A 15,150-nucleotide genomic window follows, 5' to 3' on the forward strand; every position below is an offset into this window, starting at 1 on the left:
TTAACCTTTGTTCAAACTTTTACAAAATCTATTTACCTCTCGATATCTATCCAAATAATATTGTCTCCAGGTTTAATGCATCTAGGCCTCTTGGTTGTTGAGATATGCAACAACAACAACAAAAATTGGACCTTCTTTACTTAACCTTTGTTCAAACTTTTACAAAATCTAATCACCTCTAGATATCTATGCAAGTAATATTCCCACCAAGTTTCAAGTAAACCCTTTCAGCTGTTTTTGAGTTATCTAGTCCACAAACATGCAGACACATACACATGCACATGTATGACATTGAAAACATCCCCCTGGTATCGCTCCTTCCCCAGTGTGCAGAGTAATGAAAACAGAACTGGGATAAACACATGCCGTCCTACATTGAAGAGAGTCTACGATATAAAGTTCTTTCATGCATGTGGCGCTTTCTCCAGGGGAAGTCACTTCATTTTTGGACCGTACCTCCATCCACGAGCTCCATGGAACAAAAGCGCAAACGAAGAATAACACACACATGGAAACATCTACTCATGAAGTCAGTTTAACGCTTGCTTTTGTTGCCTGCTGTACAGCACGATGTGTTGTACTCCTCTGACAAAGAGCAGAGCACTTTCTGGGTTTGGGTGGTATTACTTTTTCCCCTCCTTTTGGATGTAGCAGCTGAAAAACCGACTATTGCCTTGGAGCAAAAACTTAGTCTCACGATCAAGTTGGGAAACATAGCGTATATTTCATATTTATTTTCAGCCAGGTGTATTCTTTCCTTGAGTGTCAGCGCTGCGGTGTGAAACATTGGGTCTGAACCCGCCAACTATCTGAAACATCTGGAGCAGTCGATTTCTGGATGATGCAACTTGGTGGTAGTGGGGGGGAAATTGAGCTTCATGAGCAAAAACTCTCCACTAAACTCGTACGACAGCACAAGTTGTGCAACGTGATCTACTTTTGCTGAACTTGCCAATCACACAGAGCTTCCTAATCTCCAGATGTCATGGATTAAACTCACTGGGAACATCATCGGGAACATTGTCTGTTGACAACATGGATCTGCTCTCACGTGTTCGCTGAAAGCAGCGCTCAAATAACAGCGGGTCACTTTATACCTGCACCCGTTTAGCATCACATACAAACACCGGCTGCCATGGCAACTGAGGTATGTAACCGCGGCTCTCGGCTCAATTTGTTACTGGCAACCTGTTTAATTGCACATCTGAAAGGCATTTCATCACCTCAGCTGGACGGCCAGAAAATAAAATAAATAAAGCATTGAGGCAGTAATCTACCTCTCAGCTCTCATGCTGCTACGTATTTTGTGGGTTTAGTGGAGCTGAACCTGGACACACAGCCGTCCATCAGCTCACCTCTCCATTTGATTGGTCGCCATAACAACATCACCATGGTGATCAGCCTGCATCCGATCTGATTCAGTGTCGTATGTGATGATGTCAGCCGAAGAGACAGTGTCAAACCTGTGTCCTATGCTCACGCACGTGCTTGTGCACGGCCCATCACCCCTGTGGTGACTTTTAAAGTATGTGCACATACAGGAGAAAGGAATATAAAACCTGGTTTTGGTACTAAAATGTGAAAAAGCATGCCAAATCAGAAATGTTGTGGGGAACAAATACAGAAAAAGAAGAGCAACCAGAGATTGGAGACATTTGATGAGCTCTCTGTTTCTTCAACAACTGGAATAAAAATGAGAAAAGAACTATCACACAACTTTCTAACTTTAGGACTGTGGTAGGAAATGTCAAAAGTGGTCCTGTTTTTCAAATAAAAGAAGATGAAGTAAGTTCTAAGAGGCTCATGCTCAGGGGCGGATCTAGAGGAGATTTGAATGGGGGGGGATGCTGGGCATGTCCCAGGAAATTTTAAAATTAAGGGTGGATTTTCCTACAATGTCAGGCAATTCAACCATGTATTTTGGACATTTGGAACAGGTAATTGCTATAATTTTATTAACAAGTTGAGATGGATGATACATAAAAAAAAATAATTCAGCTAGCATCAAATGTCACAGTATTGTTTTATACTGTGCATAATGGTCAGGTTCAACACTAACAACCAGACATGCAAGTAGAAAGTTGGAAATAGCACATCATTATTTGGAGATACTGTTGATACATACATTTGTACATACGTTGTTGAAATTTATAATTTATATTTGCATTCTAAGTTATAAAAATGGTTTGTTAAACATGTTTGTGTTTTTCAAACTAAAAAAAAAGTTTTCTATTTGGATTTTATGTTTTTGTGTGAATTTAGGTTCACTGTGTTAATCTAGTATGTCAGAATTAAAGAAAAACTAAAGTCACACAGGTGAGGTTGTGCTGAAAAAAAATGACACCAACAAAGGCAAAATGAACAGTTTTTTAAAGGTAAATTATGAAGCTAAAACCAAAAGTAGTCAAAAACGGCCAATTATACCGTGGACCCTAGAGGGTTAAGCTTTTGGCTGGCATGTTGGAACATAGCCATTTAATTTTTGGCACAGTTTGGGGAGGGTTAACCTCCTTAGATCCGCCAGTTGTGATTACCAGTAGCATTAAGCAGATGAGAGTCTACAACCCCCCAGGATACCCATTTACAGCTGGATGGACTGGGACAATGTAGATGAAGGGTCTAGTCCAAGGACACAAACAAGTACCATGACCGGGAAGTGAACCCATCTCTATATATTAGCTGGCCAACTCCTTATCCCACTGAGCCATCTATGTATAATAAAGCATTAAAAATTTAATAAATCATGACTTTGGCTTATCTAATCTTTAAAGCGCTGAGGCATACACCATCAAAACAGTGTTGTTTCATCATCCAGTTGGTGGTTCTGACATTAAAACATTATTATATATGCCTTTATGCTGACTCCTTTTCAGTAAAAGTAATACAGCTCACAACTTAGGCATCTTAAAAACAAATGCTAAATTTGGCAGCCAAACATACCCAAATGCATCCTTAAGCAAACAAACAATAATAAGAATTAGGGTTTAGTTTTACTTTGCAGCATGAAAAGACAATTATGGGATGATCAAACAATGCAGACATTTTGATGTATCTAGTCCAACTCTCAATAACAAATACAAAGACGTTGACTGGTTGAATTCAGCAGCACAGTCAGGTGACAGACTTGAACGGCAACTCAGCTGCTCATGCTATGCAACCAAAGTGAAAAAAATACATCTATTTTGTTGTAACAGCCTAAGATGTAGCCCCTGACGAGACAATACCCAGGGTTAAAGTGGCCTAGTTGGGTAGTATACCCAGGGTCCATTTTGGGTTAGTCTAGTTTATACAGTACTTCAGGGTATTTCATACTCAGTAGGACAGATTATGTACTCTCTGCAAACACTCAGATACATGAAGTAATCAAGAATTTAGATTTTAGAGTAGTTTGGTCAAAGGTCAAGAAAAACATGGTCCGAAAAACACCTTTTTGTGTATATCTCAGGAACCAAGAAGCCTAGATGGATCACAGTTGGTGGGAATATTCCTTGGATATATATCTAAAGAGCATGAGATTATGGAGTAGCTTGGTCAAAGGTCACGGAAACCATGGCCCAAACATATATATATATATATATATATATATATATATATATATATATATATATATATAAACAACCCAAAAGCCAAAATGGATGATCTAAACAATATACTGATCAGCAAAATATTTGTGATTAATCGGTGTGAATGACTTCATAATGAAGTCACACAGAAGAATTAAGATGAAGTCATACATTATCAAAAACACCATTACAGGCATTTGTATAGTTCTTTGTCCATTTATATTGTGGTGTGTGTAGAGCGTGCAGGGTATGCATCAGCCCCCTGATGTCTTTCATTAAAAACAGATTCCAAAGACGCTGAGACTTTGCTCCATGAAGGTCCTAAGCGCTGAGAATACGATCCTGAAACTGTAAATTCTTGGATGTCATGGGTCCCGGCAGGGATAAGGAGAAAGGCACTGTTTCAGAGAAACAAATAGCTCAGTGGTGAAGGAGCCATGCACCTATTATATCATACAAGTCCTGCTGGTTTGAGACACTTTTTTACAAGTTGCACATGTAAAGAAGCCTGTGGCTAATTGTCACCACATGTACCTGTTAAATCCACACTTTGCAGTCACTCCGAGGCCTTTACCTCTGAGGATGATCTGACGGTAATCCAAGCGTAAAGCCGAGAGGAATTTACAAGAATCTGTGAAATGGTGGTTGTGAATCTCATGTCACTGCTCAGTCTTGACTCATTTTATTTCTTGATTTTTTGGCAAATGTAGTCTTAATATCTGTGGGTGGGGTGTGCAAGACAGATATTGATTTGCAGATTTCATGAGCAACTTGTGCAGCCTGCAGGATTCTTACACCAAAAGCTGTTATTGTGCAGACATGTTCAGATCATATTTTGATAAGAAAAGCTTTTACCACCAGTTCTAGGTAGCTCAAACCACTTCCAGGAGTGAAATCTTGCTTGGGGGCATCTCTCACACACACACACACACACACACACACAACACCAACATAAAGACTCCACGTGCACATCTGTGAGCCACAGATAGTGCTCTGTCTGACCAGAATGTGACTAATGTTCACTAATGCAGATTTATATTCTCTCAGCAATGTCCTATGAGCCTGTTCAATTACATCCAGTGTGCAGACATGAAGCACAACTGCGCGCCAAACCATCTCATCTGTAAATTAATTTGCTTTACGCAGAAAAATATACAAATGAAATGAATGAATGAGCGCGTTAGAGGTTGCTACCATGGCGACAACACTACAGGCAGCCACCACATTGGGTTCATAATCATAATAATTAATGGATTCAAGAGTAAGGAATTTTGCAGTATGAGGCTGGAAATACATGCAAAACACTGCCATCTACAGGCCAAAGAGGCACACAACACTTTCGTCACAGAAAGGAAAAGTATGCAATAATTAATTCATATTCTTGCATGTTGATCATTTTTTATGTTTTGTTTTTTTTTTTTTTTATTATATTATATATATATATATATTATACAGCGACAGTGAGACCTGGAGGGGGGTGATCGGGAAGCACGGCCTCCCCGATCTGAACCCGAGTGGTGTTCAGTTGTTGGACTACTGTGCTAGTCACAGTTTGTCCATCACAAACACCATGTTCGAGCACAAGGGTGTCCATAAGTGCACGTGGCACCAGGAAACCCTGAGCCGGAGGTCGATGATCGACTTTGTAGTCGTATCATCTGACCTTTGGCCATGTGTCTCGGACACTCGAGTGAAGAGAGGGGCAGAGCTGTCGACTGATCACCACCTGGTGGTGAGATGGATCCGCTGGGAGGGTAGGAAGCCGGTAAGACCTGGCAGGCCCAAACGTATTGTGAGGGTCTGCTGGGAACGACAGGCGGAACCCTCTGTCAGCGAGGTCTTCAACTCCCACCTCCGGGAGAGCTTCTCCCAGATCCCGGGGGAGATTGGAGACATGGAGTCCGAGTGGACCATGTTCTCCACCTCCATTGTCGATGCGGCTGCTCGTAGCTGTGGTCGCAAGGTCTCTGGTGCCTGTCGTGGTGGCAATCCCCAAACCCGGTGGTGGACACCGGAAGTAAGGGATGCCATCAAGCTGAAGAAGGAGTCCTACTTAACTTTGTTGGTAGGTGGGACCCCAGAGGCAGCTGACAGGTACCGGCAGGCCAAGCGTGCTGCAGCCCGTGCGGTCGCAGAGGCAAAAACTGGGGTCTGGGAGGAGTTCGGAGAGGCTATGGAGGAGGACTATCGGTCGGCCTCGAAGCGATTCTGGCAAACCGTCCGATGCCTCAGGAGGCAGAAGCAGCTCTCCACCAGCACTGTTTACGGTGCGGGTGGGGAGCTGTTGACCCTGACTGGGGATGTTGTCGGGCGGTGGAAGGAGTACTTCGAGGATCTCCTCAATCCCATCGTCACGTCTTCCGAAGAGGAAGCAGAGACTGGGGACTCGGAGGCGGACTCATCCATTACCCAGGCCGAAGTCACCGAGGTGGTTAGAAAGCTCCTCGGTGGCAAGGCTCCTGGGGTGGATGAAATCCGTCCTGAGTACCTTAAGTCTCTGGCTGTTGTGGGGCTGTCTTGGTTGACACGCCTCTGCAACATCACGTGGCGATCGGGGACAGTGCCTCTGGATTGGCAGACCGAGGTGGTGGTCCCTCTGTTTAAGAAGGGGGACCGGAGGGTGTGTTCCAACTATAGGGGGATCACACTCCTCAGCCTCCCCGGTAAGGTCTATTCCAGAGTACTGGAGAGGAGAATTCGACAGATGGTTGAACCTCGGATTCAGGAAGGAGCAGTGTGGTTTTCGTCCTGGTCGCAGCACACTGGACCAGCTCTACACGCTCCATCGGGTGCTCGAGGGTACATGGGAGTTTGCCCAACCAGTCCACATGTGTTTTGTGGATCTGGAGAAGGCATTCGACCGTGTCCCTCGGCGCACCCTGTGGGGAGTGCTCCGGGAGTACGGGGTCCTTTGCTAAGGGCTATCCGGTCCCTGTACGACCACAGGAGGAGCTTGGTTCGCATTGCCAGTAGTAAGTCAAACCTGTTTCCAGTGCACGTTGGCCTGCGCCAGGGCTGCCCTTTGTCACCGGTTCTGTTCATTATTTTTATGGACAGAATTTCTAGGCACAGCCAGGGTGTAGAGGGGGTCTGGTTTGGGAACCACAGAATCTCGTCTCTGCTGTTTGTGGACGATGTGGTTCTGTTGGCTTCGTCAAATCAGGACCTTCAGCATGCACTGGGGTGGTTTGCAGCCGAGTGTGAAGCGTCCGGGATGAAAATCAGCACCTCCAAATCCAAGGCCATGGTTCTCGGCCGGAAAAAGGTGCTTTGCCCTCTTCAGGTCGGTGGAGTGTCTTTGCCTCAAGTGGAGGAGTTTAAGTATCTCTGGGTCTTGTTCACGAGTGAGGGACGGATTGAACGTGAGATCGATAGACGGATCGGTGCAGCGTCTGCAGTGATGCGGTCGCTGTATCGGACCGTCGTGGTGAAGAGAGGGCTGAGTAGGGGGGCAAAGCTCTCGATTTACCGATCGATCTACGTTCCGATCCTCACCTATGGTCATGAGATTTGGCTCCTGACCGAAAGAACGAGATCGCAAGTACAACCGGCCGAGATGAGTTTCCTCCGCAGGATGGCTGGGCACTCCCTTAGAGATAGGGTGAGGAGCTCGGTCACTCAAGAGGAGCTCAGAGTTGAGCCGCTGCTCCTCCACGTCGAAAGGAGTCAATTGAGGCGGCTCAGGCATCTTTTCCGGATGCCCCCTGGACGCCTCGCTGGAGAGGTGTTCCGGGCACATCCCACTGGGAGGAGGCCCCGGGGAAGACCCAGGACACGCTGGAGGGATTACATCTCTCGGCTGGCTTGGGAACGCCTTGGGGTTCCCCCGGAGGAGCTGGAGGAGGTGTGTGTGGATCGGGAGGTCTGGGCGGCTTTGCTTGAGCTGCTGCCCCCGCGACCCGACTCCGGATAAAGCAGAAGAAAATGGATGGATGGATATATTATATTTATATTTTTATTAGGTTATATTTTATTACTTTTATTGTTTATACAAAATATATATATTGAGCTACACTCTGTGAATTAAAAATTGTAAAATGTAAAGTGCTCAATAAAATTGAGAATTTCCAAATCTCTTTCGAGTTTTCAAATATTTCTGGTAGAATTTAATTGGTATAGAAATACTTTGGAGCTAACACATAATAAGAAAAGTTAATATACACTACAATACCTTGGTGACTTTTCACTATTAGACCTTGGGTGAGTTTGTTCCCCTTTTTTTACTGACACGGTTTGATATATGTTACATTGATGTTTAAGTGTTCTGTTTTGTATCAATTGTCTGCATTTATATACTTGTTCATTTTTGTATCTCGAAATGCCAAATAAATATTTTGGAAGAAAAAAAATCATTTATATTTATTAATTAAATATACAATAAGGCCCCTAAATTGGACTTTAAAAAAAACTTTATTTTAAACTTTCTGCGACTGAATTGCAACACTTTTTGAATGTGCCCATTCCTTTTATATCCAAGTGAGCAAATAAAGAGTTAATTAAAATTTTTGTTTGAGGTGTTGCATTTGTATTGTGCTGCTGTTAGTCATTAGCATGTAAAAGAGCTGTCAGTGATGCAATTAAATGTAGTGAGATTAAAAAAAAATAATCTTTTGTTAAATCAACAATTTGGTTTGTTCAAAAGAAAGAACACACCAGAGAGTTCAGGAACACAAAGACCAGAAGAACAAAGATTTTTTTTAAAAAGTGTGTGGTGGCAGTGAACATACAAATTTACGACGGCGTTTTAGAGCCACATAGAATTTTTTTTATTTTTTTTAGATTTCGAGAATAAAGTCGTAATATTATGAGAATACAGTCGTAATTTTAAGATTTCAAGAATAAAGTCATAATATTACGAAAATAAAGTCGTAATTTTAGGAGAATAATATTACGACTTTTTTCTCATAAAATTACGACTTTATTCTCATATTATGATTTTTTTCTTGCAATATTACGATTTTATTCTCGAAGTCCCCCCCCCCAAAAAAATCAATGTGGCCCTAAAACTCCGTCGTACATATTGATCTTTTATGATCAGAACTTTTTTTTTATCATAAACAACTGATGATTTATTTTCAGCTGGAGAAGAATGATGCAGGTGCTGTCAGATCCTGAGTACAACTAAATGTTTTTAACAGATGAAAAAAATCCTCCCACAAACAAGTTGATATCACTTTATACACCCTTAGTCCCCCCCCACCCAAACATGGCTGACTAGTAGAGTTTGGACAAGCTACACATTCTTCATGCTAGCACTGACGTATCCCAAATTATTCAGAATTTCTCCTAAATCATTCAGTTAGAAGCTGCTTCATGCTGCATTTTCATACTGGCAGTCAGAAAAATGCAGACTGTCCACATTTTTTTAACTGCTGTTGGTCACAGTGGCACGTTCTTAGAGCATGTGTGCGTGTTAGCATGCTGAGCTACAACATCATCATCCTGTGACAGAAAATTAATTAAATAGAACATTTAGCTAACTGCCTTCTCTATCCCAAACATGTTGTCCTTTGTGTTCTCTGAAACATTCCGTTTTCTCGATACAGCGTGCAACTGCACACAATGTACGAGGTATTTGGCAGCCATTTTTATGGTGACTTTTGTTATCAGTGGGAAAGGTTTAGCAACTTTTGCTGCTGAGTGTACATAATGGTAACCCATCAGCAGTGACTGCTTTTACACTAACGTAAATGGAAGTACTTACTGGTTTCTGACTGCGCTAGCATACTTAAAGACAGTTTTAGCCTAAAATAGGTTTGTCAGTGAACTGACACCATTCGTTGTTGGTTGACCATTATCACCCCGGGGGAAGTGTGTACTCCAAATGCCTCTACCCTCTGACAAAAGTAGCAAAATGAAGTCCAAAGTGTTAAAGGCAAATTTTTCTTTTCATTTTCAGACTAATCTAAACTAGTTTTCTGGCCTGAATTCAGACAAAATTAGACTTGGTTTGAAGGGAAAACACCATGCAAACAAGCAGGAAGTGAACCAGTTGCTGTAGAAGCTTGGTAGGACATTACCAAGAAAGACTCAAAGACCTCAAGCTGTCACTAAGTCTCGAGGTTTTTCAAGTAAGTATTAAGACAATTTGACATTCTATTTTATAATTGTAAGTTCTTTCTGGGCTTCAGTAAAAGCCTGGGCATGTACCTTGCAAAATACATAGTAAATAGTTTGTCTCCTCCAGGTTAACGTGAAAACGCAAAATAATAAGTACTATGCTCTTTTATGTCAATAAAATTAAAAGAGCACGTAATGAGGGCAAAGTGATTAAATTACGTCAATGGTGAAGCACCACATCAATACTAAAAGCAAGTACTGTCTGCCCTCTGTTGAACATGTTGCAGAGAATAATCTCATCACATACATGAGGGAAATTAAGAGCAGGTGTAGGTTTTCACATTAGATGTAGCTTGAAATGAGCATCTATGCCCGATTCTTTGATCTCCAAAGCCTAGGTCTGGTGGCCACCAGGACTACTGACCCACTTAAAAAAAAATGCTGTAATTCCTACACCGTACACTTACTTTGGATGCAAATACTATCAAATCTGAAGCTGAAAGTTCCCACATTAACCTTGTATTCAACTGCAATATGCCACGCTAGAGTAATCCGAGTGTATACCCACAGGAACGTGATTGATTAGTTCATTTCAGTTTCTCATTTTCTTTATATGAATAAAGAAAAAAAACAAGTTCTTATAATTCCATGCACAAATATTCATTCAGATATAATTCCACTGCATTTCTTCATAAACCTCAGTACAATTCTGTAACTCGTCTTCAAAACATTAGATGATACAATAAAATGCACAGCTAATAATGCCTGTTACCCACCTAACCTACACACAAAACAGTTGATTTTTATTCAATATCCGTAAATTTGTCCGACATCGTGATCCACATGAAGTACAGCTTTTGCGTTTGAAACATTTTTACATTGGCGGTCAGAACAGTACCTTCCTCGTCAGACTGCATGTGAAATATGCTTAAGACTGAAAGACATTCAACCTGACTGCTTCCAGGATGTGACACGAGCAGATCTGAACGAGGCAGCAATGGGTTAGGCAGAACTGCAGCAGCTTTTGCGCTCTTTCCTCGAGCCGCCGTTGGGTCCATTGGGACTGGTTATGGTCACGGCGCTGATGGAGCCACGGGTCACCTGTTTGCTGGCCACTTTCATATGTATCGCTATGGGTAATAGGCACATATAATAAATAGGTCATTCAATACACCTACAGAACCACCTAGAACAAAGTATGTTGATTTGGACGCCAGTACCTGAGAGGACGTCATTAAAAGCAGCTTCCACATTGGTGGAGTCCAGCGCGGATGTCTCTGTAAACATAAGGTTGTGTTTGTCTGCAGTGGGAACAACAGAAATCAGCACTGATGGACGCGTGCACCCACCCACTGATCACAACACCAAAGCTTGTGTGTACTGCACTGCTACAGAAGACATAATGACCCAATATCCTTCAGAATGAATGAAGTTGTTAAGCCACCTGCAAAGAGCCTGGCCTCCTCCATGGGCACGGTCCTGAGGCTCTCCAGATCCCTTTTGTTGCCCACCAGCATGACCACGATATGCGGATCGGCATGGTCATACAGCTCTTTCAGCCATCGCTCCGCGCTCTCATAGGTCAGGTGCTTGCTGATGTCATAGACCAACAAGGCTCCAACAGCTCCCCTGTAATACCTGAGGTCACCAGGTGAGGAAGATCAAACACTAGAAACACTGAATCTCAATAACAATAAGGTCACCGATATTACTGCCAGGAAGTTTGTGTGTCTGTTTGTTTACTAGCAGCATTATCTTCAAACTAACTTACCGATTTAGTCTCCAAAAGAACAATCCATTAAATTTAGGTGAAGATCTGAATCAAGAGGTGGACCCAGAAAATTTCCATCTTTCATTTACTTTGAAATGAGATGCATTTTGGGGTGTTTTGATTGACCTTTGATCCTGATCACTCCTCTTTCATCCTAACGCTGACCTTATGTCTGACATTGTCCCAGTTACTCAATTTTGAGCCTAAAAATCTAAATGCTCATGTTAGATCTCATTTGTGACCTCTGATCCTGATTGTGACCTATAATAGTGATCACCAATTGTCATTCTGCTGAATCTGGATCATTTATGTTGAGCTTTTATCCTCATCCCAGCCTGTGACACTGACTCCTGATCCTTCATCTTCGATTTTGACTTGATAAAATTTACAACTAATTGCTCATCTTTCATCCCGATTACTTAACTTTGATCCTAATCACTCATCTTTGACACTCTTCTAGATCACGATCACAGACTGTTACTCTACTGATCTTGGATAGTTTGTACTGAGCTTTGATTTTCATCTCAACATTTGGGCTGATCATTGAACTTCCATGATTTTGATTGCTGAACTTTCAGGCTAATTGCTTTTTGTCATTGTTTGATTCTGCTCAATGAAATGTAAAACCAATTTCTAATTTTTAATGTTGATAATTAACTTTGATCTTGAGCACTCATCTTTGACACGCTTTCCGGTCTTTCATCCTGATGACAGAGCTTTGATTCGGATCATATAACACCTACACAACAGCCAATAATGCTGACCTTTCATTGTCATCACTGCACTTTGATCCTGATCACTCATGTTTGACCCTCTCATAATCTTTCACCCTGATCACTGAACTTTGAAAATGAACACCACCGATCATGAGCACTCCACCTTCATGATAATGTTTACCTTTCTTTATGACTGCTACACATCCAATGTAAAATCTGCACTTTGAGGCTAACCCTGGAGTCTGACCACTTTGATCTTGACAAATCAACTCTGAACATGATCACTGATGAAAGTGGAGTGTGGGACCTGGGCGGAGAAATGTGCTTCTACTTGCTAATAAATCACCCACACACCCCAGGTACCGACACTAATAATTCTCACTTTGATGTGTGTGTGTTTGTGAGTGTACCCACGCTGAAGTGATGGCTCTGTAGCGCTCCAGGCCTGCTGTGTCCCAGATCTGAGCCTTGATGGTGTAGTTACCCAGCTGAACGGTCCGTGTGCTGAACTCCACGCCGATTGTGGTGCGACTGTCGTGATTGAACTCATTCTTGGTGAAGCGAGACAGAAGGTTGCTCTTTCCTACGCCTGACTCACCAATCAAAACCACTGGAAAAACATAGAGAAAGGAGTATAAATACATTCACAACAAAGACTTGTTCAGTCCAGAATGTAGGAATAGCCTCAGAGTTACACTATCAAATGAATCAGATTTGTCTACTGACGTGGAGATGTATGTTACCACATGTCACCAGTTGAACTGTGGCAAATGAAGTCCACATACCCGAGATTTCTTTGGAATGCTTGGTATGAAAGATGTTAGGATAATAGGGTTAAGCTCAGAACAAGATCATTCTGAGATTTCTGATGCCTGCCAATCCAGATCACCTTCAAAATTCAGTGGGGGCTTCCATACCCTGATATCCATCTGTGATACAAATTTGGTGGGAATCCATGAAGTTTTTTTTTTTTTTTTTTTGACGTAATCCTTCAGTGCCTATATAAAGTGAAATCTTGATCCAGAATCTGGATCACCTCCAAAATTGAATGGAGTCTTCCGTGGCCTAGTATGCATCTGTGGTAAAATTTTTGTCAAAATTTGTGCAGTAGTTTTGACATAATCCTGCTGACAGACAAATAAACACTGATGATTTCATTACATCCATGTTGGATGTAAAAAAAAACTACAAATCACTCAGTCAAAAGTTGGGGAGGGGGGTAGCTTTCCCCAAACAGGTCAAAGGTCAAATGGTTTACAGCCAGATGGACAGGAAACAATCACTTCCTCCTTTTTGCCCTCATCTGAAACTTTAACCAGACTAGATCAGACCTCCACCTGCCGGGTTTTTCCCTCCACAGATGTGAAACGGTTTTAAGAAACAATCATATCTTAAGTAAACATGACTTACCTTTGAAGACAAAGTTGTACGCATCATCAGACCCCATATTGCGCTCAGCAGTGGTGGCGTCTGCTTTGCCGAATCAATATCTCGGAGCAACAAGATCCCAAGAAACGAGAAACCATACAAACACTTCTCTTACTCTCTCTCCACAGTGGAGAGAGAGAGCAAAGGTGAAAATACAGGAGTTAAAATGAAAGGAACAAAAAATTAGCAGCAACCACTCGCTTCCTTCTTTTCTCGGTGGACAGGGAGAAGCTCCTGACTGAGGACGTACAGGTGAACCGGAGCGCTGTGGCCTGTCGATCCCTCACTGGCCGACACCTGAGGGAGGGCTGGGAGTCGAGGAGGACAGCAGGTGGAACAGGTAGAACTACTAGCAGGAGTCCCCGCCCTCTATTATTTTCTTCTGCTGTTCGTTTGTCTGATCATGACTCTGACCTAACAAGTGACTCTGTCCACAAAAATAGGTCACATTATAGCATTTGTCTGAGATGTCTACAAATAGTTCATTTAAGCCTGTTTACCCTTTTTTTTTTCCTTTTTTGCGACATACCAGGTTGTCCCGAGTAAACATTTTTAAACCCTTTTGAAAAACCAGATCTACACAAATTCAGGTTGAACCTGAAAATCTCTACATTCTTATGGTAATTCTACTCAGCAGTTTTTACTTTCAAGATCCAAGTTTTTAACCAGGTTGACACAGAGCCAGGCTAATAAGGATTTTTTTTTTTTTTTTTTGAGCCAATACAATACTGACTGAGTTTAAAAAAATTGTTATATATATATATATATATATATATATATACACACATACATACACACACCCTGATAAAGAAATAATTGAGGCTTGATGTTTTAAAGTTTAAACATGAACTTTATTATATAACCAACACCCAACCGACGTACATCACCTTGTCATCATGATGCCTTCATGTCGACTGTCAGTCAAGTTGCATCACTCAGCATTAACATAAAATAGACTTCTGTTTTGGCCCCGCCCAGCAGGCAGCATAACAACCACTTGTCCCTTGTAGCTGTTAACAATCACTCTGATTGAAAATGAATGGCAGCTGCTCACTTTGCTAGTCTCTGAGCTAAAACCCCTGGCAAAAATTATGGAATCACCGGCCTCGGAGGATGTTCATTCAGTTGTTTAATTTTGTAGAAAAAAAGCAGATCACAGACATGACACAAAACTAAAGTCATTTCAAATGGCAACTTTCTGGCTTTAAGAAACACTATAAGAAATCAGGAAAAAAATTGTGGCAGTCAGTAACGGTTACTTTTTTAGACCAAGCAGAGGGAAAAAAATATGCAATCACTCAATTGAGGAAAAAATTATGGAATCATGAAAAACAAAAGAACGCTCCAACACATCACTAGTATTTTGTTGCACCACCTCTGGCTTTTATAACAGCTTGCAGTCTCTGAGGCATGGACTTAATGAGTGACAAACAGCACTCTACATCAATCTGGCTTCAACTTTCTCTGATTGCTGTTGCCAGATCAGCTTTGCAGGTTGGAGCCTTGTCATGGACCATTTTCTTCAACTTCCACTAAAGATTTTCAATTGGATTAAGATCCGGACTATTTGCAGGCCATGACATTGACCCTATGTGTCTTTTTGCAAGGAATG

General features: G+C 41.9%; 1 protein-coding gene across 2 annotated transcripts; it reads right to left on the reverse strand.

Annotated features, from left to right (window-relative positions):
* Nucleotides 1-10,213: 10,213 nt before the first annotated feature.
* On the reverse strand, nt 10,214-13,856 carry LOC117501545 (ras-related protein Rab-25-like). 2 transcript variants are annotated; one of them, XM_034160436.1, is made up of 5 exons: nt 13,521-13,856; nt 12,525-12,720; nt 11,068-11,261; nt 10,844-10,900; nt 10,214-10,753 (listed from the first exon to the last, which is right to left on the reverse strand). In XM_034160436.1, the coding sequence occupies exons 1-5, from the start codon at nt 13,555-13,557 to the stop codon at nt 10,626-10,628; spliced, it is 612 nt and encodes a 203-aa protein (XP_034016327.1). In that variant the 5' UTR covers nt 13,558-13,856; the 3' UTR covers nt 10,214-10,625. The 2 variants fall into 2 exon arrangements, with proteins under 2 accessions (XP_034016327.1, XP_034016326.1); XM_034160435.1 differs by having other exon boundaries at nt 10,844-10,924; nt 13,521-13,850.
* Between the last annotated feature and the right edge of the window lie 1,294 nt (nt 13,857-15,150).

Source organism: Thalassophryne amazonica, chromosome 20, assembly GCF_902500255.1.
Source record: "Thalassophryne amazonica chromosome 20, fThaAma1.1, whole genome shotgun sequence".
NCBI lineage: Eukaryota > Metazoa > Chordata > Actinopteri > Batrachoidiformes > Batrachoididae > Thalassophryne > Thalassophryne amazonica.

Bases quoted from the DNA above. Each gene is read 5' to 3' on its own strand.
- LOC117501545 (XM_034160435.1), bottom strand. From the start codon at position 13,557: ATGGGGTCTGATGATGCGTACAACTTTGTCTTCAAAG. The intron at 12,721-13,520 runs GTAAGTCATGTT...ATGTTTTTCCAG, and splicing joins GTACAACTTTGTCTTCAAAG to TGGTTTTGATTGGTGAGTCA. The intron at 10,754-10,843 runs GTACTGGCGTCC...TATTACCCATAG, and splicing joins TTTTAATGACGTCCTCTCAG to CGATACATATGAAAGTGGCC.